Here is a 27,598-nt window from a genome sequence, read left to right as displayed (position 1 = left end):
TCTGGATCAAACTGGACACACTAATAAATATATCCTTGAATATATTAATATATATTCTTTTTTTGTTATTATTATGAAATGAACAGCACCTGTGCCGCTGTCCCCCTCCTAGATTGGAATTCTGGGCTGCAGATTCCCTCCCCTTCCCCACAAGCTCTTCACACATCAGTGGGACTTTCAAATCCCCAAAATAATTCATGCCCTGGAAGCACAGATACCAAACAATCCGTACTGCGGGGGGTGGGGGAAATGAAGCCCACTGCTGGAGCTAAGCACCTTATAATAATAATTTTTATTACCATAGAGCCTAACATGAAACATCCAATTCCTTTTACAACTAAAGGTGTTTACCAGGGTAGTTATAGCAGATACGAACCAAGTGGCAAAACTGCCTCAATTTATATTGCAGAGAGACAGGATTTTCCTTGGGAGAATGGAATTTATGAAGGAAATGGGATAACATGGCCATGCAACAGCTGCAGAGAGGTTGAATACAATATTTTCATTTTCATCCCATGCTTCCTTCAAGATCTCAGGTTGGTGTACATGACCCTCTCCATCCCTACTTTATTCTCACAACTCTGTGAGGCTGAAAGGTGGTGACTGTCCCCAGATCAGCACTGGGGGTGAGTCAGGATTTGAACTCTGCTTCCCCTGGTTCTAGTCCAACACATGAACCACTATGCCATGCTGGCTTTCCTTCAATGATGTCATCAAGTAGGCTAAACCCAATGAATGACCACGCATGACTAGGTGGATGTGATGCTTCAATACAGCAAATGACCAAGTTTAAATAGTAAAGCCTTGGCAGAGAGAGATTGAGCACATCTTCATTGCTTGCCCATAGCTCTAACCATGAAGCCCTCTGTGGCCTAGAACTATGAAGACTCCTTCTCCCAAGGACTATCACTCTGGCTTTTAAGGTCTTCTCAAATGTAATAGTTGCCAAAATGTCCGACTGCCACTTAAGGCGCTCAGAGTCTTGGCAGCTCCCACAATGCTTTGCTTGGGCAGGAAAGGACAGAATAATGTCCCTGCATGGCAACAATCTGGCTGGCGCTTTCTTTGACATATGGGATGCTGCTAGGGGTTCCCAGCAGGCACATAAGCTCCGGAAAACTTGCCACGCTGTCTGACTGGTGACTTACACCTCTCCCTGCGGACGAAGGGGCAGGAAATGGAAAGAAGAAACTTGAGCTTACTGGAGTCTGCTGGCTTAAACAAATGTCCAAAGTGAAGAGAGAAATCAATGTTGCTTTTATCCAAAAGCAAGCAGATCAGAACAGCTGGAAAACAAGGAAGTGCAGCTCCAAGAGAGGAAAGCGGGGAGATCAGGAAGCAGCCAATGCAAGCTGCTTCATCCTCCTAGCTTTGGGAGAGAAGAAAGGATACCCGTCCCTACATTTCCCGAGCCAATTTTTTGTAGAGCTAGGACCTCTGGCTGGACCAGAAATGAGACCTGAGTGGACTTTCAAAGATTTCCAGAGACCAGTGGCTGACTGGGAATGTTCAAGGAAAGTTAAGCCTTCACGGTCTGTCAACTCTTTGTCATGAACTGGCTGGATGCAGAGGACCCCAAGGGAACCCCCAAGTGAAGAAGTCTCAGAGCCAGGGGAATGGTGGGGGGATGACAATGAGTGGTCAGAGGGAGAGGTGGGGGCAGACTGGGAGGATGAGGAGGTGTTGGGAACTGAAGAGGCAACAGGGTTTAGTGAGCAGGAAGAGGCTATGGCAGAGCGTGGTTTGGACTCAGAGGAAGGAGAGGAAGAGGGCCAGGAGACAAAAATGAAGCGGACTGCTGAAGAATCAAGAAGTCTCCCCCTCCTGCTGTGACCAGCTCCCCTTCTCGCTGGTCTACAAGAACGTGCAGAGAAATGGAAGAGGGTGGAACAACAGGAGACAGAACAACAGAACACTAGCATTCTAGGGAAGGAACCAGGTGAGGAGCCTTAAGACAGCTGTGGGAAGGTGGGGACCTTCAGTCCCCACAACTGCCTCATTGGGGCAAGACCTACTGGAAAGAGTTGCTGGGATCACTAGAACTGCACTGTTTTGGTTTCTTTGAATGAAGCATTAACTTCACTGATACCAGCAGGGGCGTAGCCAGGATTCAGGGGCGTAGCCAGGATTTATGTTAGGGGGAGCAGGCTTCATATTGGGGGGGGGCAGAACCTCTGAAAGTTAAGTATTTTTATGGATTTACTTGATTGGGGGGGCAGCTGCCCCCCTGCCCTCTTGGCTATGCCCATGGACACTGGTGTTTTTTATTGCTGACCTACTCCTGACTCCAACTCCTGAAATTCTGGGGAAAGATTCCAGAGAGGCTACCATTTCTTCGCCTCCAAACTCCACCTCTGCATGCAATTTAATGAGCATTACTCCAAGGTGAATTGCCTTCCCCAATGGGGCACCCTTCGTATATTTGGAACTACAACTCTCATCATCCCTGATCATTGACAATGTCAGCTGGAGCTAATGGGAGTTGTAGTCCAAGCCATTTGGCATGCACTGGGCATGGAGAAGCTTGGTGTATACCTTAACATTTACTTATACACTATTTTATGTACAGGAGTACATTCCTCTACAAGATGAGGTGTGCTTAGTGAAGAACCGTGGACTATTCTGCAAGCTCTCTCCTTTGTTCTGCTTTCCAGAAAAGAAATAGGCAGAGGCAGCTTGAGAAGAGACAGACGGCAACATAACAAGGAGTTCTCACCTTGCTTAAACTCTTCCCCAAGTGAGAACAAAAGCAATAAGGGTGTGCTACTCAAATAACTTTGTGCAAACACAACCCTGAGATTGTGTTCTTTAAGCACCGGTAATTACTCCAATATAACAGCTTCATTCTTGGGAGCGATTTCTTGCAACAGATTCCCATTGGAGGAATTGCACACGGAAGTGGAAATCTATGTGGATTTTACAACAAAGGCCTTGGAGCAGGTCCCTATCACCTCCTGTTCAGCACCCACTCTTGGGAAACACATGTTAATGTTTAATGTATGCTCACAGTACACAGAGGCAGCTAGTCCCTGTCACTGTCCATGCAACTCCATTCAAACTATCCCCCCGCCCGTTCTAATTCCAGGTCCCTCATCTTGTATTTTCCAAATCCACACCAGGCAGAGCAGAGGCTGAAGACAAACCCACCCCTTACAGCCACCCTCCCCCAAAGTAAGTGAAATACAATTCACCATAGAAAGCTCATTCCTGGTTTTCTCTAAAGGAGGACAGGAGGCCCACTGGACCAGACTGGATGTGTCTCCATTGAAGTGGGCAAGCTCCATGCTCTGGGTCACTTTGCCTCTAATCACTCTGTCATTCTCCAAAGTAGGCTGGGGACTGATGGTGATGGGTGCCACTGTGGGCCTGGCTTCCCAGCAGCAGTCTTGCCACCATGCCCCAGGATGTTGAGGGGGCAGGCCAGGAGTGAGGCTGGGGTAGTTCAAGCACACCAGAACGGCCAATCTGGTGCAATGAGCTGCTCTTTCTTGGGTATGCTATAGCTGGTCTTATTGACAACACATTTTTCTCCCAGCTACAGTACTCGCTCCTTCCCAGGCTCCTGTATTTCATGCATGCCTCCTTTCTTCTACTGTGTCTGCAAATTATTGGGTTGTTTGGTTGGAGTGTGCTTGTCTGACACCCTCCTCAATCAAGTTCTGGCTTTTGTTTTCTTTTAATCTCTTGCAAGCGCCCTGCATCCACAAAGCCACCAGCTGTTTGGGTGCACAACTATGCAACCAGCTACTAAGAGGAAAACAAATAAACTGTACACTGTGTGAAAATGGGGCTTCACTGACTGTAGCTGTATAAAAAGTACAGTGGATAAAATAACGACAACAACCAAGCCTTGTGAAGAACGGTTGAAGGAGCTGGGTATGTTTAGCCTGGATAAGAGGCGAATGAGGGGAGATATGATAGCCATCTTCAAATATCTCAAAGGCTGTCACACGGAAGAGGGAACAAGCTTGTTTTCTTCTGCTCTGGAGGGTAGGACTCAAATCAATGCCTTCAAGTTTTAAGAAAGGAGATTCTGACTATGGAAAAACTTGGTGACAGTAAGAACTGTTCGACAGCGGAACAGTCTCCCTCAGGAAGTTGTGGACTCTCCTTCCTTGGGGGTTTTAAAGCAGAAGTTGGACGGTCATCTGCCATGGTCATGGATGCTTTAGCTGAGATTCCTGCATCTTTAAAAAACAACAACCCAGTAGTAAAATAATTTAAAGCAAATTACAGTCAGGAGAATATATGTATTGGGGTCAAAGGCCAGGACAAAGAGGTGAGTCTTCAGCATACAATGAAAACAACATTAAGAAAGTGGCAGATGCACGTCTGTATGGGGAAGGAATTCCACGGCTTAGGAGTTGCCACAGAGTAAGCCCTGTGAACCTGAAATTTACAGGGAGGAAACATTTCGTTTGGTGTTGCTTATGGGTAACATCATGTGAACTACACAGCTTAAATGAGCACACAAACACAAAGTAAATTCCTGAGTAGATAAGCCTTAACACCAATACATACAGTTGTAATGTATAAACCTTAGAAACAAGCCCATCACAGTTACTAGTCAGCAGTTTTATTTTATTAGCCTGCTAAGGTGAGCAGCCTCTTCCTGTGCAGCTAGCATGGAAATGTAAGCTCCAAGCCACTTAGCAAGTTAGTTGCTGTTTTTATACTGCCTTCTGCCCAGCATGCTGGCAGAGAATAAATGGAGCTGTGTTTTTCCATGCTGGCCAGAAGCCTCTTCCTCTGTGGTCAGCATGGAAACTAAGAAGGCTAGCAGAAGAGGGAAGGAGCCACCCGCCTCTCTGCTGTCAGCACACTCACTTGCCTACATGGAACTCCTTGTTACCCATGCCAACCGGGCAAGTTAGATGTAATATGTGCACTGGTTTATGGACTAAGACCTGGGAAATTGGGGTCCTTGTCCATGCAACTCACTGGGTGATCTTGGGCTGCTCACTGTTTCTCAGCCTAATCTGCCTCACAGGGTTGTTGTGAAGATGAAAATGGGGAAGGGGAGAACCATGAATTCCTTGGAGGAAAGGTGGGATAGTATTGCAAATAATAAATAACCACTGCCTGCCAGTTCAGGGTACCTCATGTGAGAGACCCTAATAGCAAAGGACTCATGCTGACAATGGCAGTACAACCACCAGCTGCAGTGGCAGAAAGAGAAAGAACATTGAAATTTAGCTCTTATACACTGTGTGCATGCATGCACACACATTTGTGTAGTTACTGAAATGCCCAAGTTAGCTACCCTAATTTCAGGCTATAGGTGTATAGGAAGACATTAGTGCAGGGTAGCCAATGGGTCTTAAACCCTCGGTAAGTTAAGGACTTCCCCTGCATGTGAAGACAGGCTCTGGCAGATTGAGCGGACGAGATCAATAGTGGGTCTAATGGTCAATAAGGCTGTTTCTGCACGTGCTGTAGAGGGGAGTGAGGGGCAGATGGGGATGGTCAACCTGGGATGGTAAGCTCATTTGGGAGAAGGAAAACTCTCATCCTAAATCTCCGCTGCCTTGCAGGATATCTTCGGGAAAAGAAATGGCTAAGGAGTAAACCCTACACAAATCTGGATGGTCCCTAAGATGGTTGGATGGTGCCTTGTACGCCTCCTTCCAGCAACTCCTGCAGCCAAGCTGGTTCCAACATATTGCTCTGAGGCTGAGAGGGGAGTCTTGTTGTCTGGGCAGCCAAGGACCTCTGTACACACTGCCTAGGCTAATGCAACAGTCAGACTTCACCCCCTCCCCCAAGGCACACTCCATTGCCTCTTGAGACAGATAGATGCCAACAAGTGCAGAGGCAGCGTTAAAGTGGAGATTTTGAGAACTCAGTTGTGATGCTTTTGGAAATTTCACCCTGCAGTGTCTCTTCTGACAATAAGGAGAAGGTCAGAAGCATTTGCTTTAAGACAAACCACCGTTCCCTGTTATAACTCAGAGAAGCTTTATTTTTGAATTCAGGCTAGTTCACTAACTAGATTTTAAGCCTGTCTGGGTTTCAATTTGCCAAGAAGAAAGGAGAAATCCTTTCCCTTCTATCCTTTGTCAGCCTTCTTTGGTCAGAAATCACAATTTCCAAAGTCCATGTACTATGTATGTTGATCTCTCAATGGAAACATTGATAAAACAAACATTATCATGAGGAAGCTAAAGTTTATTATAAAGACAAAGTGTGTTTGTGGTTTGTGATTTAAAAAGAAGGCTTTATCAGTAGCTAGTCTGGCTCCTATGAGCACGCCTTGAACTCTCTTTTTATCTAGAAAAGGGCAGAAGGAAGTCAACTGTAAGTGATAGGAGAGAAGCCTGTGTGCAAGAAATAAATGAAGACTGGGGAGTGGGGCAAAATGGGAAGTTTAAAGGTTATGGGAGGAAGCAAGAGATCTAGAAGAAAACGAATGATTGGTTGTGTATTTCTTTAAGGATAGGGATTTCTCCACACGGTGCATAGCTAAACTTTGAAATTCACTCTCACAAAACATACCGATGGCCACCAACGTGGATGGAGGACCAGTGGCAATTTCCCACATGCATGACAACTGTCCAACCTTTTGGTTTCTAATAATGTAACATTTAAACAAAATGTAAAATGTAAAAGTCTCAGTACTACTTTGAGAAGGAGGTTTAAAAAGTTGTTATAATAATAATAGTAATTATTATTATTATTATTATTATTATTATTATTATTATTATTATTATTTACAGAACAACAACAACAAAAACTGTGACGATTCAGAGAAATACCCATGTCCAGCAAGCTCAATAGGGGAAGAGGATGCTTATAACTCAGAGACCCATGTCTCAGCTTCAAAAAGAAAAGTAGCAAAAGAAGGCACACATTATTTTTCTTCTGTGAAAGTATCCAAGTTCAAATTACAAGGGCAACTCAAATTAAGGGGGAGCGCAGGGATATTTAAAGCAACAGGGATCCTTTAGGAAGCATTCTGCTGGACGCAGAGACCAAAACTCTCTCCATCCCCCAACACAGGGTCTCAGCAAACCTTAAAATGAATTCAGTGATCACAGAATGGCCTGAAGACGGCTCTTGAGATGGAAGCAATTCTGAGCCATGAGTTTCTCTGTGATGGTGATAATTAGACAACACACACTGGGCTGCCTTAACCTGAATGGGTTTTCTGGAGACAGGAGATTAATTTGGGTTCTTTTTTGATACAAATTCAAAAGCACGAATGCCAGCTTCAAAAGCTAATACACTGATGAGACTCCCTTTCTTAGATACATCACATTCAATTTCTAGTGCAGGGATGGGGAACATTTCCCTTTCCTCCTGTTGAGAACAACATTACTTGGAGGTAATCTGTCAGGGGCTCCTTGCCAGCAGTGGGTAGAGCCAAATCAAAATATAGGCTTGGCCACCTCTTAATCTTTCTCTTTCTGCCACCACATTTCCCTTTTCTTCCTCACCCATCAGACTGCGAGGGGAGGACCCGATTGCTCTTGCCAGAGTCTGAGCTGTCTGCATGCAGAGGGCTTAGGAAATTAGGCTGAGGGCTGAAGGCTGCTCACCTTTACACTACTGCAATTAGCTGAGGAGAACCTCAAGCTGGTGAAAATGGCCTTTACATCAACTAAACACAACTAAATCTGGCACTTAAAATGTTTTGCCTTTGATCCTGAGCACTGCGCTGGTCTCCAAAGGGCTTGTTACTAAGCAGAGAAGGGCAGATGAAGCAAAACTGGGACTGATGGGAACTGGGCATGCACATTCCTGGCAGCAGGTGCTGCTCTGCTTGGCTGGGATTCAGCAGCACTAGTTGCCCACAGAGTACTCCTATATTTTAATAGAGAAAGACAGATAGTCTCAAGAGACAGCTTGAATCAGCAAAATGGATTCAATAATTTTTTCATTGCTCACAGGAAAGTTTCTGGGCCTGCCATGCAACTCTGCTGAGCTGTGTCCAAATTTGGCATGCTGTACTCAAGTTATCCAAACTCTGGGGCTGTGTCCAGAAAGCAGCTTCCCCATGGCAGATTTAATGCTAAAGTCCTACTGCATGAGGGTGTGGCTGGCATAGTTCCTAGGTAACATGTACATTTTAGGTGCATTGATATTTAAAAGAATATTGACAGGAAATGCCCAGAGTTTTGCCAGTGCACCTCGCTTTAAGACCTATACGGTCAACCCAGTATTTCAATTGACTTCAGCCTTTTCAGATGTAAAAGGGACCACACAGTCTCCACTCCCCAGCTCTTTTGTGAACATAAGAAAACGATCAGAAGCATGTCCTTTAAAACAAACCACAGTTCCCTGTTATATCGAAACCCAAGATGAACTGTGGTTTCAGATCCTGGATTGTGCACAAGATGGATTTTAAACAAACCACTGGCTTATTTATGTAGCAGAAAGCCATGGCTTTCCCATTATGTCTGAAGCACGTCTTCATCTGGACAATGGAAAGCATTGTGTAGGAGACTGATCTTAGGGATGGTAAGTCCTGACTCACAACTGGGTATTGTAATCCAACCTAAGGTGGGTCACACCACAACTGTCTCTTTTCAAATGGTTCTTAAGAAAAAGACAAAGAAGGGATGCCAGATGTATGTGGAAAGAGAAGGTGAGAGTAGGAGCAAGAGAGAGAGAGAGAGAAATACTATGGAGAAATAAGAAAACACTGAAGAGAGAGCTCAACACAGGGTTGGTTGGTTTGTTGGTTTGTTTAAAAATTAGACATATGACCCTTGCTGCTGGTTGAGGTTAAATGTGGGTCCCAAGTCTGAAAAGGTTGGAAACTATCAACAATGGGATTGCTTTGCTCTGGCCTGTAGACTGTTGAAATGCAAGTCAACCTAAATATTTGCTTCCAGCCCATTCCTCACCAAGATGTACTCTAGGAGGCCCTGGGTTGAGACACTCCACTTTCTCCCTTTGTTGTCTACATACTTTCATACAGAATCAAAATGGAAGACAGCATTTTGTGTTTGGTAATTGTTTCTATTCTTTTCAATAAAGTTTGTAAAGGAAAAAATAAAAAGTGGGGAAACTTTGTCTCAGCACCCTAAAGGCTGCAATCAGGGCTTAATTTTGAACCAAACAGAGATATCCCAGCTTCACAGTGTATTTTCAGTGCCAGTGTCTATAACGTCTGTCAACAAGAGAGGTGTTGAAGCTTATATCCTTAGCAATAGTAAAGAAATGCCACCAGTGTTATAACTCCTTTTCTGAATGCATTCCCAGCCAAGCATCCACCCTGAAGCCTCAATTTGTAGCATCTCTGCTGCTGCCAAATCACAGGGACACTGCATGGGCCTCCCCATCTGATCAGTAGCCTGCTGGGAAGATGTGTGGTGGTGAGAACCATGGAATGGGATATTCATATACCTTCCAGGTACATGAGAATACATGACAGCAAAGCAGCTCCCACACTGCAAAAGGGGCCTAATCCTCCCCCTCACCTCCATAGCCTGTAGCCTTCCCTCTCTGCCAATGAATTCTCAAGCAACTCAGAAGGAGTATATTATCTGGATAAATTGAGCAATCTCGCACTTCCACAGGCTTCCACGCAGGTTGCCTACAAATGCATGCTCCTTCAAAGGGAAGAGAAAAGACTCCTGGAGGGAAAGCCAAAAGCTGAAGGCCTGGGGAAATAAGACTGGTGTGTGGGGCGATGTAACAGATTCTTTGCCCAGCCCATGGAAAAAGCCTGTTCCCATCAGGCCACTGATGATGTGGAATGTCTCATTACAGGCAACAAAACCGTCTCAGCCTGCCAAGGTCAAAAAGTAGGACAAAGAAAGAGGGGGCATGTGGAAGGGTAATGGCAGAGGGCAGGAAGCAAGAAAAGGCTTGTGGCATGTGCGATTGTATACTGTTGAGTTGTTTTGCAGCAGCCTCAGATGCACCGAGAGCAGCAATAAACCAAAGTGAGATCATTTCATAGGCTGTGAGGGGTGGAGAAAAATACAAGTGTGAGAAGAAGGCAGACTTGAGGGCCAGAACACTGGTAAAGATATGGCCAGGGCAATGACTAGGCCCAGTCTCTCCTACCCACCCCATGACCCTGCCCAGCCAAAATGCCCTCAACATCCATTGTGGCACAGTAGGTCCCAAGACTGAGTGAGAGGATACGCAGTGACTGTGGCAAACACACTGTGACTCCTTTCTCCCCACTGCTCTAGTCCAAGGGAGGCCCTAGGCTGGTGTGAAGAGTTCTGGGAGAAAATGGGGGCCCTTCTGGCCATGTTGGAAGAAAGCAACCCACATTGGAGCTACAGAACAGAAACCAGCCGGTAGAGGGGTCACTAAAGAGCTTAGGAACATAGGAGCCCTGCTGAATCAGACTAAAGGCCTACCTGATCTAGCATCTTGTTTCCCACAAAGCCCAACAAAATGCCTATGGAAAACCCACAGGCAGCACATGAGTGCAACCACCCTCTTCTGCTGTGGCTCCCCAGTGACTGGCATTGAGTAGCATACACAGAGATACCCCTAAAGATTTCCTCCCCACAGTGCTCATCTGTGCAATGGGAAAGGCCATAGCAAAGTGGGTAGAGCATCTGTTTTTGCATGCAGAAGGTCTGAGGTTCAATCCCAAACCATACTGAGGAACCCATGATTAAGATTTCAAGAGGCTAGATCAGGCTTCCTCAACCTTGGCCCTCCAGATGTTTTTGGCCTACAACTCGCACAATCCCTAGCTAGCAGGACCAGTGGTCATGGATGATGGGAACTGTAGTCTCAAAACATCTAGAGGGCCAAGGTTGAGGAAGCCTGGGCTAAATGGCCACATGAAAAATGTTTCATGCAGCTCCAGCTAACTAAAGATCAGTGTTGGAAGCTACTCATAGGAAGAGGCACACTTCCTTGTGCAGAATCCACCCAGCTCAGTACTGCCTACACTGACTGACAACAGCTCCCCAGGGTTTCAAGGAGGAGATTTCTTTTCAGCTCCATCTGGAGATGTCAGGGGCTGGATCTGGCATTCTGCACGACAAGCATGTGCTGTACCCAAATGCACCTCCCTCAAATCCCTTCTTGGCAGTAAGGCTTTTATCTGACCTGTTATTTAATCCATCCCTACCCCCCACCCCAATGTTATCTGTGGTTCCGACGACTTGATGCCTGGCAGATACCCTAGCTACACATGGCCAGAATGCCCTTGCAGGCTCCAGCCTAGAACGGCACCCTTCTGAAGTTGGGATAAGGGGAGAAATGCAAGTTGGCTATTAATTTTAACCAAATCAAGGTGTGCCTAGTTTGCTCCTGTGAGACCATGGCTTACCCAGTGGGCCATCCCCAGCTGTATGCGCTCACCGCTTGGCAGAGGAAACACATGCCTCGGTGATCCAGATTTGGCATTTCCACCAGGACAGCCCCCCTTCTCTAATTACATCTTTAGATTGTCTTTCCCTTGCCACTTCCTGTTCCCAATTGCAGCTGTGAAATATGCTAATCCGCTGCTTACACCATGAGAAACAAGAGAGCTAATAATAACCTGCAAGTTTTCAAAGCACACACACAGAAAAGAGTAGTTTTCAGCATCTCACCCTGCCTAGTGCAGCTGCCATCCCATACTGGCTGACCCCATGCGCTGTGTGACAACTGGCTGGGACCAGCCTGTTTACTTTGTGCTCACTATGGCCTCCCCTATTAGGAATCCTTTAGTGCTTGAATGGCAAGTGCCCACTCTCTGTTTCAGGAAACACAGCTCAAGTGAGACTGTCCCTCTTCTTTGGATCAGCTGGTGTCGGAAAAATGCAGATCCTTTAAAGTTACACAGAACTCTTTGTTAGGCTGTTTGGGATAAACATCAAAGGGTGGGGGGCAGAAAAAAAATACTCGCTGCCTTTGAGGTGCATCATAGTACAGTGGTACCTCGGGTTAAGAACTTACTGTATTTTTTGCTCTATAAGACGCACCAGACCACAAGACACACCTAGTTTTTGGAGGAGGAAAACAAGAAAAAAAATATTCTGAATCTCAGAAGCCAGAACAGCAAGAGGGATCACTGCGCAGTGAAAGCAGCAATCCCTCTTGCTGTTCTGGCTTCTGGGATAGCTGCGCAGCCTGCATTCGCTGCATAAGACGTACAGACATTTTCCCTTACTTTTTAGGAGGGAAAAAGTGAGTCTTATAGAGCAAAAAATACGGTAATTCGTTCCGGAGGTCCGTTCTCAACCTGAAACTGTTCTTAACCTGAAACACCACTTTAGCTAATGGGGCCTCCTGCTGCTGCTGTGCCGCCAGAGCACGATTTCTGTTCTCATCCTGAAGCAAAGTTCTTAACCTGAGGTACTATTTCAGGGTTAGCGGAGTCTGTAACCTGAAGCGTATGTAACCTGAAGTGTATGTAACCCGAGGTACCACTGTATTTCTCAATGTAATGCTATGTCTGCATATTATCAGTTTCAGCTTGATGAGGATGGGGCCAGCCAGCACAAGATATTATACTGTCTTAAAAGGTGAACCATCACTGCTGCCTTTCCTAGTGAACTGACTTCCACAGCTGTCTCCCTCTTGCCCTCCTTTAGTTTTTGCTGCTGTGTGAGCAGAGGCCACTCAGACAGTTCCAGGCACGCTGGGGCCCTTCTCAACCCACAATACAATCATACCTTGGTTTTTGAACAGCTTAGTTCACAAACAACTTGGAACTCGAACGTTGCAAACCCGGAAGTGGGTGCTCCAGTTTGTGAGCTTTGGCTCGGAAGCCAAACATCCAGCACGGCTTCCGATTGGCTGCAGGACGCTCCTGCAGCCAATTGGAAGCTACACCTTGGTTTCTGAATGTTTCAGAAGTCGAAAGGACTTCCAGAATACATTCTGTTTGAAAACCAAAGTGTGACTGTATGTCTCTTGGAGGAAGGGCCCTTCCTCAGAGTGAGGCACGGTGAGTGAGGCAGTCTTGGAGAGCGCCTGAGCCACTGCTCTGCAGTGGTGTCAAAGGTTCCACATTTTACTCTTGGCAATGGCAAATACTATTTAAAGTTTAAACACTTGTAAACTATGGAAGTTTAAACAGGTGCTTTCACAGAGCCAACCACTCAGCCCGATCCACTGCAATGAGGCAAAGGACTCACCTTGTCTAATAGGAGGGCTCGCCCCATATGTGAAAATCTGTCAAACTCAAAAGCTTGTTTTCATCAATTTCAACCATAGTTAAGTATCAAAAGAGGTTCTATTGTCTGCACTGCATTCCTTGATCTAGAGGTCTTGTTTAAAAGTATCACTCTTTGCATTTAAGATGTAAGGGAAAGACCTGGCATTTTACTGAAGGGGCTTTAGATCAAGGGAGGAACCCAGCCAGGTCTGTGCATTTATGGGTATCACCTACTTGTGTGATGTTTAAGGCTCAGGTCATTCTTGTGGGTTCTCTCTCTCTTCATTAATTTTCAACATGTTCCCTTGAGGGTTTTGCAGTTGTATGTTCACTGTGCTGATAGCACCCGCATGCAAATAATCTTGGATTGTACTTTCTATTGTGTCTCACCCTAGTGATCACTTTGAATTTGCACAAGTGCACAAAGTAACATCAAAAAGCTGCAACCTGCTCCACAAAGCTCACCTTTAGAACCAAAGTGTGTGTCCGAGTGTATGTGCACCCACACTAAAGTCTCACTAGGCTCCTCCAAAAAACAGATAATCACAATGTCCGATTCACACGATTTTTATCAGAATTTTTTGAGCATGGTAGTTGGAGCAGGAATTGTATCATTCTTCGGACTAGTACAAATTGCAGTATGTTGTATGCTGCAACATCTGTGTCAACTTCCAAGTCAGGCACGGATCAATGGAAGACTCAACTACAGCAGTTATGTACTTTTACTGCAATATATTAGGAGGATAGGAAACATTCCTTTACATTAAAGCTGCACTTGCTATACAGGGGATCAGAGATCATACAGGGTCATTTAAGACCTTTAAGGATCCCCAGGTACAGATTTCCTCTGAAGTGTAAAGCAAGGGAATAGATGGAGGCTGTAGGACCTTCCATTGTTTTTTCTAAAAGAAGAAGAACAACATTTAGATTGCCAACTCAGAATGGACAACTTAGAACCCTATACCACCCAGACCTGCTGGTGCAACCTAGCCAGACAGGTGGGGTACAAACAACAACAACAACAACAACAACAACAACAACAACAACAACAACATATTTGCCTTTGGAGACTGTGTGGTCCAGGACTTGAATGCAGCTTGATTAATGAGGAAGCATGAAACACAGGTGCTTTGCGCAAACTATGACTGCACTCCCAGCTGCATTCAAATTCTGCAAGCAGATTGGATAACCCTTACCTCCAACTCTTCTTAATTTGCACCCTCTACTCCAGGGGTCAGCAAAGTTTTTGTGGCTTGGGCCGGTTCACGGTCCTGCAGACGCTGCAGTGGGCAAATGCTATTTCCGGCACTCCTTCCAGTGCGGAGGAGGTGTGCGAAGCTTCCCATTGGCTGCAGGAGCTTCCTGCAGCCAATGGGAAGCCGGCCAGCGTCATGGAAGGTGGTCCCTGCTCTCCTTCATGCTGGTTTAGCGTGGCACACGGGAGCCAACAGAGCGGGTGTCGGGGGTCCCCAAGTGGGTGGGGGGTTCTATGGGTCAGTTAAACAACCCCATGGGCTGCTTGTGGCCCATGGGCCTTAGGTTGCTGATGCCTGCTCTGCTCTATGTATTTTACCTTTATATCAACATCAGAAATAATTTAAAACATCAGAGGTATCACTCAGATTGGATATAGGAATCACACCACTCTTTAATGTTGCTGGACCCTGGCCTTCCACATCCTTGTTTTCTCCAGATGTTGTTGGACTAGACCTTCCATTAGTCCTTACCATTGACCATGCTGACTGGGACTGATGGGAGTTGTAGTCCAACATCACCTGGAGGAAACCAGGTTGGGGAAGACCATTTCATTTTGCATGTCCAAGTTGCATGTCCAATGCCCAGCAAAAGAACTCAAAAGGGCAAGGCATGCAGGCAAAAGAATCCAGCGAAGGGAGATGTGCCACATTGCCAGCAGTGGTGCATGCACCCCTTTGAGACATTACAGAAGTCATATTTTTGATGGTTTCACATCATATCTCAAATAGTGGGATAATCCCAATAAGGAATTTAGGTCAGTGACTGAGATCCAATTCACACTGGATTCACAGCAGCTGCTTAATTAGTTTGGCCTATTGCTTCTCCCTGTGCAAGGTGGCTGGTAGATCTGGAGGGGGTATATTCTCTTCAGCCTCCGAGGTGTATTCTCTTAAAAATTTTACTTCCTGCCCATGGAGAGATGGGAGGAAACAATCCCACACAGGACCACATTTCTTTTCTACAGGAGAACCGACGATTTTGGCGATGAGTCATGCAACCTTTTAACTTCAAACAAGAAGTGGCTGCCATGGACCGAAGAGAAGGGGAGTGAAGCAGTCATCGCAAGTTTGGCGTTTGTGTGGAACAGCCTTGTTCTTTGTTATCGTGTTTGGAATCTTGATGTACTGCATTTAGAGGGTCTTTTGACACTCATGCAAAAAAAACCCCACACAACTTTTTTTTCCTACTTGACAGACATCACACAATGCAAGATCATTTTACATAGATGAGCCCAGCAGATGATTTCCCTCTCTACCCAACAGTGTGAACTGTATGTCTCTTCTGAATTTGTCTAGCAAATTATCTTTGCAACTGGGGGGGGAGTAGCCTTTGCTGCCAAGCTGTCTAATTTGTATGCAGATTATTGGTCCCTGGCAGATGATTTATATACGCAAATCTAACCATGCAGATCCAAGACATTTGAACTTGAACTCCTTATTAATTGACATAGCCACTCAAAACCCAGGAACAGTTTCAAGCAAGAGGCCAGCTTTCTCCAGGCCTCCAGAGGCCATGAGAACATTTATTTCCCCACTGGGGCAATACATCTCCTTACCTTCCACTGGTGAGGTCTTCAATCTCTTGCAAATATTATGTACACCCCCATAGGTGTCGTTTATCCGGTTCACAGCCTCTCCACTGCGAAGTTCCATGAGGTTCCGCAGATCCATAACAGAGCAACCAAAGTCCCCCTCATGGTTGCCCTCAACCACAGAGTTCCCAGGGTGGTGATCGGCAGAGTTGTTCGTCATCTTGACAAAAGCAGAGTTGGTTCAAGTAGAGAGCAGCACGAGAAATGTTGTCTGCAACTTTTTCACTTCTGTGTCTCTTTCCTCAATGGAAACAGAGCAGGTAATGTAAACTTCTGAGCTCCACGCAGAAAGCAGTCCAGTTCTGTGGCCTGTATGGCACCAGAAGCAATGCCTCTGGGGGAAACGGAGGATCCTGGGTTAGAGGGAAGGGCTGGTGAGGGGGTGGGGATACCAGCGCTTCCTTTTGCAGTTCCCCAGGTAAAGCTGGTGAGCCTAGCCAAGCCCAACTTCTTCCGATGAAGGTGTAAACAGGATGCACATGTTACCGTGGAAGCAACCTTAGCAACAGCCAGTGTGCATCTCCCAGAGAAAGAGATGGGCTCCCTGGATACTGTCTTCAACCGAAACTGCAAGACAAGGAAACAAAAATTATAAGTTAATAAGAGACCCAAGAGGACAGTTTATATACACATGGGTGCAGCAGAGGCAATGGGAAGTATCCATTCTGGGAATGAAATTGCAAGGGATGCAGCCAAGTTTAAAGATTGTCCCAGATATTGTGCTGCTCTTCAGAGCAGCTCTGAATGCATTTAAGTATATTTTTGCTGCCTTTCCATTCACAAGAGTGCTAAAGGCTGCTTATGATGATGATGATGATTAATAATAATAATAATAATAATAATAATAATACACAATTATAAATAACAATGTACTGCAAAAAAAAACACCTTTTGGATATCAGATGTACCAAGGCTAGCCTTTTTTTGTTTGTTTGTTGAAGCCCCATAAGATGATGTGCTCAACTCAAACAGATTCGTAAATTCTTGGCCTCAGAGAGGAAAATACAAAGAAGACAAGAAAAGGTTACAAAATGGCAGGGAAGTGATACAAAGGAAGGGAGTTTCTAACTGACTTTACTGGCTTTTTACATTAAAAGGCTGCAAGCGGATCCTCCAGGGAAATTCCCAAGCTTAACAGGGCAAAAATGCATATGCCATAAAGAACAACCCCCTACGGACACAAAAGCACAAGGGCTTCAGCCCTTGTGGCTTCTCAGCAGTGCTGTTGAGCAGAAGAACCAAACTTTAAGGACTGGTGCCTGAGGCTGCTTTTTCCTCTCCTTCCTCCCCATCCCTTTTTCCTAGTGCGTCATGTCTTTTATAAGCCACTCTGGTGGCCTTTTCAGCTAAAGGGTGAGGTTAAGATGCTTTAAATAAATATAATAAAAACTGCTTTGGAAAGTAGTCTCGCCCGGCCCCACCCCCAGCTACTATGAAGGGAAAAACCAAGGGCTCAGCCTCCCTTCACCCCTGTTCCACTCTTGCAGGGAGGAATTTACAGCTCCTATGTTGGCGGAGTGGAGGAAATGCTCCCCTCCACAGGAAAGCAGATTTTGAGAAACTTCCCAACAGTATGACCAGCTCCCTGCTGCAGGAAGCAGTGGGCTCTCCTTCACTGGATGAATTTAAGCAGAGGTTGGCTGGCCTCTTCATCCCGCACTGCAGATCTTGCAAAGAGCACGGGGTTGATGGCCTTAGAGGTCCTTCTTAGGGGCTATGATTAACTCTCTGATCTTGCTTTGATGCGCAGGGACGAGCCCAATCTATAACTGCCAGCAATATTCTTTGACTTGACATGGAAGTGTGCATCCAGACTCCCACCAGATTTTGTGTGTTTGGGCAGGGGTAATAGATCTGTTTTGACCCCCCAATAATATGCTAAAGAGTAGAGAGGTTTTCTATCAGTAGATGACCTTTCCTACTCTGTGCCTACAGATATTGATATACAGATGCTAGGCAGCAGAACTGCATTTTAATGAATGACACAATATTAAACGATGGACAAGAGTGGAAGGAAAATATGCTGTTCTGTTAATTCCGCAATTCCTTTGGGGCTCTATTTTCTGGACCCAGAGCTATATCTTAATGGAAAACTCTTTAAGGTCACTGGGTTTGGCCTCTCAGGCCTAACTAGCTTGTGTCCTCGCCATACACACTGTACAAAATCAACACAAAAGTCTGCTGCAAGCCAACATCATCCATCAGAGACATTTCTTAACCATGAATGCCTAATGGACATCTTCCCTCCTTTCACAGAAACAAGGACCCAGCCCTAAGCCTTTCTTTCACTTTAGAAATGCAACCCAAATTGCTGGATGTTAGGAAGCAGCGATAGGGAGAAAACAGCTCTGTTTGAAATTCAGCTTTCCAGATGTTGTAAGAGAAAAGTCCTTTTCAGAACAGTGCTCACAGGCTCCAATCGAGGCTCCATCCCTGCGCAGTACATGCGACAGTCAGAGGGCAGGGCTAGTCGCAGGGCTACACAATGCAGTCCTGCTTCCCCCTTGTACACTGGGGGAGCTTGTGAACACCACCCCTGAAAAGGCTTCAATGGAATGTAGTAGATCCATTTCTTTAAAACTGGGGTTTACCCCAGCTGCATATAAAGTGAGTTGAGGGTCCAGGTTTTAGAGCAAAAGGGGATAATTTGATTCTGGAGCTGGGAGCTCCAGCTGAAGGAAGTGTGACATCCAGATGGAGGATGCAATGGGTGGGAGGACAGGATTGAGCCCATTGCACCTGTGTGCCCCCTTTGCACTAAAATCTTACTTGAAAGGGGATTCTGGCATACCCAAGTTTTTATAAAACACACAATTTGGGCCAGAGAAAGTAGATGCACTTTCTGACCCAACTTACTGATTTTCTCCTAATGGAGAAGCAGCTTTCTGTGAAATTGTTTAAATAAGGACTTTGCCCTGGCACTGCATTTTGCACTCTAGCTAAGTCTGACTTTTAGCTAAATTGCCATGGTGTGTGTGTGTGTGTGCATGTTCTGGTTTCCCCCTGCATGTAATGGGCTTCTCTTCCACTCTGAATGCTTACCATGAACTTAGTGATCAATTTGCCTTGCAGAGATTCACATCTGAACCATGGGCAACAAGGACCATGCAACACCAGAGCCTTGATGTTCAATGTGGCAACAGACACTCAGGCTGGGAGTGGCAACCCTTTACATTTTATGGGTTATGTTGGAGGCTGTCTTATACCAACTGAGACCAAACTGATCCATCTTACTCACTACCATCTACAGTATAGTGCCTGGCAATGGCTCTCCAGGGTTTCTCAGCCCTGTCTGAAGATGCTGGCAGATGATCTACTAATGAGCTACAACCCTTCCCTATTGGTTGTATCCAATGCTAGTTCTACCCAAAGTAGAACCATTGAAATTAATGAGCCTAAGTGAGGCACGCTCATAAACTTCAGTGGGTCTATTCTGAGAAGAACAAGCATTGGATACAACCCTACGTCTCACTGGTCCCCCAACTCACTTTCCCATTGACCATCTCTCACTGTTCAAACTGAGGTTGGGAAGGGAATCTGGTTTTCTTAGCTCAGGTTTGTAAATCTCCTGGGTATGCACAATCTACTACAGAACAGACCTTTCCCTGAAGAAACAAGCAACATGAGAAGTCATTAACTTCATTCAAAACATTAAGACCAAAAATAACAACTTCTACAGCCATCTGAGTTAAGAAACGTGTACTGTTATCTTGCAAGAGCCAGAGCCTTACAGTTTGTGATTCTGAACTAGACATCAGGGACATCGCATGAGCTAATAAGCAGCTTCCACCACATACCGGAGCACCCAGTCTTGGCAAATGACAATCTGCCTTAAAGGAAATCGCCAGTTGCATAAGGATAGAAAAAGGAAAACTGTAACAGATGGACATTGCAGGAACCGAGGCGGGGATATGGAAGTGTTCAAAGGACAAACTGTTACGCTCCCTAGTCACATCCTCCTCAGCCTTGATAACAGGGCAAGTTGCATCCTTCGCTGAGAATCTCCAGCTTCAAAAAGAGTGAATTCCTCAGCCGATATATATGAGGGGATTTGGCAGTGCTATTCAGCCCCAAAGCATTTTTCTAGGCTGCCAAGTAAAGTTGTGATTACAGTATTCTCAGCCCAAGACCCCACCAACCTATACATGGTGGCAGTGGCAGGAAGGTGATCCACTTCAGGATCCTGGTGCTGGCAAAGAAGGCTCAACCCTTTCCCCATGCTGTTTTCCCAATGCAACCTCTCCCCCCCCAGCTGCCACTTGCACCACTAGGGGGGGAAATGTGTGTACACATATGCTTTTCTCCACAGGGCAAATAGCAGCTTTGAGGGGAAAATTTTAACTAACAAATGGCATGGTGAAAAGGTGCCACAGTTCCAGTCTGGATTGCTTCCTCTAGCTGGTGGCTGCTATTTGCAAAGCAGAAAGACATTCATTTGTTATTGGGTTTGGTTCACCCCTGAGCCCTATCATTTCCTTTGGAAGAAAGAAATTTAAAATAGAGGTGACCGTTGTACTTTGCTTACTTTTTATTTATTAAAAAAATGTACCATTATTTACATCCATCAATGTTTCCTTTCTCATGGCAACACAAGCCTTTTGCCACTTGCCATTTCTTTGCTCCCAATTCCATTCCCCGTGTGGCTTTTCCCACTAGTAGCATTCCAAACGCTTGTTATAAATATTGTGTGTAGCCCTTTAATTCTCTGACCCAGTGTGCTCTAGTGGCTAGTGCTGAGCTAAGACTGGAGAGCTCAGAGTTCAAATCTCCAGGTAGCCATGAAAATCACAGGGCGACCTTGGGCTATCAACTCAAACTGCCTCACAGGTTTGCCATGCAGAGATAAAATTGGTGTGTGTGGGTGCAGCCAGCATGACCATTGATCCCTTGCGCTGAGCATATAGTAGCTTATGTTCCAATTTAAACGCAAAGCTTACTGTGTAGCATGTTACACAGGTAAGCAGTTTTAGCTTTCCTTACTGTGGTTTTATAGTTTGTTGCAAGTTGTTCAGAGTGGCTGGGGCAACCCAGTCAAATGGGTGGCATATTATTATTATCATCATCATCATCATCATCATCATCAAAATTGGGTCTCAGCTGCAACTTAAGAGAGGCAGAGATCAAAAAGGGTTCTGAGTGATGAGGAGAAATACTGGTTAGGAGGCAATGTGGTTCTGGTACCCACAGATAAGAAGTCAGTGGGTCTTGCAGAATTGTGATATGAAGCTGGAGACGCAGGCAGGAGAAACAGCAACAACACTGTGTTGGAAAGATAGTGAAGCTCACTAAGAGATTTGCTGCCTTTTTCTCTGGCAGGGCTTTCAGGAGTAGCTGGCGAGGAGGTGTTTGAGAGGTGGAAATTGAACTGCTGCAGTTCCAGATCACGGGAATGCTGTGATGAAGAAAGCTTCACCTGCTGAACTGCTGCCTGCAGTTGACAAGGGCTCATGACTAGAGCAGGCAACGCTGAGGCAGTGTGAGGTGGCCAAGTAGATTGTGCCTGTCTCTCCCTAAGATGCAACTATGTTTATTAAGAAAGTTTGTATGGTGAGAGAGGACACCAGAAAACCTCAAGCACAGGAAAAACTGTTGCAGCAGCTGAGAATTCTCTAGACAGCCTGAAAAGGTAATTTCGACATGTGTCATCACAATTCATCTCAGACAAAGCTTCATCTCCGGGCCTGTTGGAACAATTTCAGTACACATCCGAAAAGGGATACCCAACTTGCAGCTCACCTTGAACCAAAAAGGCAATCTTGGAAAAAACAATGGTTTGGGAAGATCTCTTTAAGGTATGGGGGGAGCACAGTACACTGATAGCTTGGGAAAGCTAGAAAACCTCTCAAACAGATCTTTGATAAAAACAGGTTCCTGTCTAACCTGGAGCAGCAAATGCATGTTTATTTGTCCATCTGATTCACTGCCTATAAACCTGGGACAGAAATTCAGGTAGCAACTCCTCATCTATGTATAAAGGCATTCAAACATCCCATGGAAGGAGGCTAAGAAGGAAGATCCAATTAAACCAACCCCTGCTGTTTAATAGCATGTTGGGGAGGGGCAGTGGGCGATTATTATTTTTTGCTAATTTTTTATTCTTTAATAGCAAATAACATATTCTGGAAAGAGTTTAGAGGGTAAGAAAAAAGCAACTAATTAATATTGTGATGGCAGAGTCCCTAATTACCCCTCGAGGAGCCTGCAGGGCACCTATCATTATCTTCCCATTCCAAACAGCAAGATTCCTTTCCTTCTCAGAGCTCGAGCTCCAGGGATTCCTTGCCACAGGTCGAGAGAAGGGAGATAAAAACAAAAACCTCTTTACAGAGGAAGGAGAGGTTCTCTGCTCCCATTCCCTGTCAGGGATACGCTTTACGACCTCTGCACAGATGTCCAAAGTCAAGCATGCTAAGAGACAGAAACTGAAAATGGAGAATTCCAGAAGGATGTTCCCAGCCATCTCACCATATTGCAGGCTTCCCCAACCTGGTGCCCTCCAGACATTTTGGACTACCTCAGTCCCAAGCAGCCCCCAGCCCCACTGCCAGACATACCAAGTCTGCAGCCTAGGATGTTGCAATATAGCAGGAACAGAATTTGTGACATTACCATGCCTGGAAAAATAATGGCAATTTCACAGATTTGGCTTGAGCCCTCACCATTTAGGACTTGTGTTTTTTTATAAAGAGGATCAAATGGCCCCACTTTCCGATATAATATTTCAGTTAAAAGAAAGCCTCCCAGAATGGCACTTACATTTTATCTTATTTCAGTCCCTAAAAGGGCACCGAGCACTCGAGAGCCAGTGCCTTAGACTATAAGCTCATTAGAGAAAGATAGCATGATGCTGTTAACATGGAACCTGATAAATCAGCAGCACTCCCCTGATCCTAAGGGTTTGCGGCTTAATTATTCCATAAAAGCCAGAGTAATTAATGCAGCGTTTCTGGATTCTGGATACAAGGAGTCAAGGGCCATCACTCCAGTCTTAACTTTGAATGTCCCCAAAGGCTCCTCTTAGCTCAGAGAAAAGCCTCGATTTTGAAAGCCAAAGCTCAATATAAAACCCTACTGTGTTCTCAGCAAGGAAACAAAAGGTGCCCATGCCTTAGTTACGGAGCAATAAGCATCACAAGCATGAAGAAGGTTCAAGGTTCAAATCATGGTATCTCCAGGTTGACACCACCACCCTGCCCTAAACCCCCCTCCCCCAAAGTAGTTCAGTTCTCCTTGAGGGCTTTTGCCTGACAGAAATGTGTCCTTGAACTGTCATTAATGCCTCTTACTTGCCTGGGTGGATGACAGAGAGCGTGTGTGTGTACCTACCAGTGCTATTTCTTCTAGAAGAGGGGCCAGAACTCACGATGATTGCCTCCCTTATTCTCTTATAATGGCAATGGCACCCATGTGAGAGGAACTGAGCTCCGGTGAGTTCCGGCTGAAAAAAAAGCCCTGGTACCTACACCTCTGACGGCACAAGGGCAAGGCTCACACCTGTTGTTCTGCCCTGCCCACACCTGTTGTTTGACTCGCTCCTTGCATGTGGCCCTTGCAGAATTCCCCACAAAGGAATGTGGCTCTCAGGCTGAAAAAGGTCCCCCACTTCCAGTTCTATATCATGCAGCTGAGGCACTTTTCCCCAGGATACACTCTGTTCACACAAACCCCAATGTGCCGGACAGACAGACAATTGATGTGGAAGCAGCTTCCCTAGGGTGAGGAAGTTTCATATCCACTGCAGTTGCATCTGCAACATGTTGTAGAGGTAAAAGGCATTTACCTCCAAGCACTACGGCAGCCCCTTAGTCTACTGATAAACACGACAAAGGAGAGCAGGACTGAAACTGAGAGAGGATGCGACCAGAAAAAGGGAAGGGAAAGCAAAGCTTTTAAAGCCCAGCTAGTCTGAATGGTTGCTTTAGGGCTCTTTGCAGGTACATCGTGGATTCATTTCAAAGGAGGAAAAATTGCAAGAGGGGAGCCTCATGAAAGACAGGCTCTGCAAGGTTCACGCTCCAAGTATGTTAAGATTGGAAAGGTGAAATTTGAAAAAGTCACACACGCTAAAAAAAAAAATCACCCTCCTCTCCATCTGCTCACCCAAAGCCTCCTCATTTCTTCTCCTAAGTCCCATCCAGCCTTGCTCGGCATACTCAAGAGTGCAGTCAAAGCCTCTCCCTAACTAGCACGTTCACCCACTCACATTGCACACTCTTCTCCTTACAATTTCTGAGTTTAACCAAGTGAGAAACGAGAGAAGGGGAAGCAAGGAGGGGGTGTTGAGGAGAATGAGCACACAACCAAGGGGTGTGGAGGAGGAGGAGGAGGAGGAGGAGGAGGGGGTAGTGAGCAGCAGATGAAAAATGATGGCTGATGCAGTGCTGCAGACGAACCTGCCCGGAATAATAAACGGCTGCATTACACCTCTGTCCTGCCAGGCGGAGATCATGCATTTGTTGGAGCAAGGCAAAGGGCCTTTCTAGCAACATAGGCAGGGCAGCACTAGGCAGCCAGCAGCGCAAATGATAGCGCCTTGGGGCCATCACTTGTCAGTCAACAGACAGCAAGCAGGAGGGGATGGGTGCTTCTGGAGAGAGTCATGGCAGAGAACAGAAGGGGGAAAACAGACATTTTTTAGGGCATATCCACAGCAATGGAGGCACTGGAAAAAAGAACTTGGGAGGGGGGCAACATATATTTCTAGGCAGGCACATTGTGTTCTACATGTGAGGATATCTGGAAGAGAAAAAAATCACTGTATGTTAATGACTGGAGTTCAGCTGTAGTGGGGGGGGAGAGGGGGGAGCTCCTTGTTTGGGGGGGACCTGCTGGTGCCAGCCATGATCCACAGCAACTCACTACACAGATCTGCAAACAGATCTCAGAGTAAGGGGTGGGAAAATATGCTGGTGCAAAAAACTGAACTTATTTTCCTTCAGCACTTTTTGGGTTTCTGCACTTTTCAATGGACATGAAAAAAAAATATGTAACAATAAACTTGCTTCCCACAACTCTCCATTCAACTGAAGCTGCAGTGGAGGAGCCATACGGGCATCAGATAACCACAAACCTCTGCAGCTTTCTACAGGGATATGTCTCCAACCACCACTATATTTTTCTAAACATTAAGAACTAGATTAGCTTTGGTCCATTGATTTTTTTTTAAATGGGGAACCCAAGATGAAAGTCTGGGAGTCTGCCTTATATCCCATAAACCCAGGAGTAACAGCTCTGGCTAAAATTCTGAGCAAAATGTTTTATCAATGCAATAGGTCTCTCACTGAAGCAGCCTGGAAAAGCAGGGCCGGGCCTGTGGTTGGGTATGTTCACATGGGAAAAAGCAATATTCTTCAGCCTAAGCAAATAGTTCACAGCACTATCCAGAGGTGCTGAAATGCTCCTGCAAGCCATGTAGCAGAGACACCTTTAGACTGATTAAACTGCGAAGGGAGATCTTTTCTCAGGGATGAAAGCCATTAGGGCAGGCACAGCCTGCGAGAGAGATCAAAGAGCAGAGATCAAGCGCAGGTGATTATTCTATTCACTTTGGCATGTGCAAGGAGTTTACAGGGAAATGTGTCTGGACTTATTCACTAGCCATACCTAGCACACTTCTCTGGCTCTGGTTGGCCAAATCCAAGGAGAGTGGGAACCCAACATCACCTCTCCCTTCGCCGCAACAGCCAGCAGTTCAATCCACCCAGCTTCTAAGCCAAATGTTTCTCTCCCGCCTCACCACCAACCACTGCTTATCTGCTTAAAGAAGTGAAAGCTGTGATTTGGCAGCTGTCCCAAGGGAGTGGCATGTGCGTAGCCAGGGGGGCAGGGAGCAGCTGCCCCCCCATCAAGTAAATAAATAAAAATACTTAACTAACTGACCAACTGCATTGCAGATAACTCAGTTCTGGCCCCCCAAAAACAAATCCTGGTTACGGCCACAGGGAGTGGGTTCCTATTCTTAACTTACTTTGGCCAGTGAGCATTCCAGAGGGCTGCGAGGGAGATCCTTTTCAATCCCTTTGCTCGTGGAAGTCAGAAAACTGAACTGTGGCTACTCTCAGACGATGCAAAGGTACCCAATCCAAGATAGGTTGCATGAGCTTTCATGGGACTGAGCCCACTTCATCAGAACCAAGAAGGGTACCTGATGCATCTATGAAGTGCACTATATTCCACATCATAATAAAGGTTAGCCTTAAAGGTGCCACAGGACTTCCTGCTGCCATGGAAAATGTGTCTGGCTGTCCCTCTGGAAATTGCCACAGGGAAGAAAGCTCCCATAAGAACACCTCTGTTGGATCAGGCCAATGGCCCATCTAGTCCAACATCCTGGTCTCACAGCAGCCAGCCAGACGCCTTTAGGAAGCTTACAACCTGGACATGAGCAGAACAGCACTCTGCCCACATGCAATTCCCAGCAAATGCTAGCAAATGGTATTCAGAGGTGCACTGCCTCTGACAGGGTAAGAAGAACAGAGTCGTTGTGGCTAATAGACATTGATAGTAGCCGTCCCTCTTTAAATGATACTGCAACTGTATATACAGTGGTACCTCGGGTTAAGAACTTAATTCATTCTGGAGGTCCATTCTTAACCTGAAACTGTTCTTAACCTGAGGTACCACTTTAGCTAATGGGACCTCCCTTTGCCACTGCAGAATTTCTGTTCTCATCCTGAAGCAAAGTTCTTAACCCGAGGTACTATTTCTGGGTTAGCGGAGTCTGTAACCTGAAGCGTTGGTAACCTGAAGCGTATGTAACCCGAGGTACCACTGTACCACGCACCCATAGCAGTTTAGAACAGAGCAGTTTCATATCAAGTGGGTCGCAAGGGTACTTTGACACGGGACCCACAGGCTGCATGCACATTGTACTGTCATGTGCCGGGGGGGGGGAGGTGTGAGGAAGGAGGTGTGAGGCTCTGGCGGGGTCTTAGAGCTGAGAAAGTGCTAACTGGGCTTTGGGAAGGAGATTGGAGGACTCAGGGACTCTGTCGGAGCCCTCACAACCTCTTTCCCAAATTGCCTCACTTACCTGGCTTTGGGAAGGCAACATGAGGGCTGTGTGGTGTGTGGGTGTGTGTGTGCGCGCGTGTGTGTGAAATGTTGCTGAGATCTGCCAAAAAAGACATCAAGGCCTCAGGCCATGTGTTGGACCCAGTGGCGTAGCGTGGGTTGTCAGCACCCGGGGCAAGGCAAGTAATTTGCGCCCCCTAACTCGTGGATTTTAGCACTCGAGTCTCTTCCGCCCCCCCAGATGTTGCGCCCAGTGCGGCCGGCCCCCCCTGCACCCCCCACGCTATGCCACTGGTTGGACCACCTCGGTCTAAAATAACAAAAGTAGCAACCACAGTGGAAAGCCAACTTTCTCCAAAAGACGCAGGACCCAATAGGACTCTAGCTGTTGCTCCACCGCTTCTGGGTGGGGATGCATACAGCCAGCTGACTCGAATCTGGATGAGCATCACCATACTGGTGTGCTTTCACATCTGCACCAGCTGTGCATGAGGAAGTTCTGCTTCCACAAATAGACTTCACTCTCAATACTGGGGTGGTTATGCCTTGCTGGGTTTCACAGCCTCCTTAGTTCACTCTTGAGAGTGTTTGTGTGCAGGCAATTTCAATTTTGGGATCCACAAGTGCATGCAGGGTTGCAGTGCAAGGGTTTTGAGTGGGCCTACAGGCAA

At 46.1% G+C, this 27,598-nt stretch overlaps 1 protein-coding gene across 10 annotated transcripts in view; it reads right to left on the bottom strand.

Annotated features, from left to right (window-relative positions):
• ATP2B4 (ATPase plasma membrane Ca2+ transporting 4) overlaps positions 1 to 27,598 on the bottom strand; it is a 161,063-nt gene that overhangs the window by 65,287 nt on the left and 68,178 nt on the right. For all 10 annotated transcript variants that reach the window (XM_053393175.1, XM_053393174.1, XM_053393168.1 and 7 more), the window contains one exon: positions 15,879 to 16,481. In XM_053393175.1, coding sequence (XP_053249150.1) covers positions 15,879 to 16,074 — 196 coding nt within the window. In that variant the 5' untranslated portion in view covers positions 16,075 to 16,481. The remainder of the gene's footprint in view (positions 1 to 15,878; positions 16,482 to 27,598) is intronic.

The sequence above is a fragment of the Podarcis raffonei genome, chromosome 6 (genome assembly GCF_027172205.1).
Source record: "Podarcis raffonei isolate rPodRaf1 chromosome 6, rPodRaf1.pri, whole genome shotgun sequence".
Classification (NCBI taxonomy): Eukaryota; Metazoa; Chordata; class Lepidosauria; order Squamata; family Lacertidae; genus Podarcis; species Podarcis raffonei.
The sequence above is the reverse complement of the archived record's forward strand: the minus strand, read 5'-3'. Positions and strand labels throughout refer to the sequence as shown.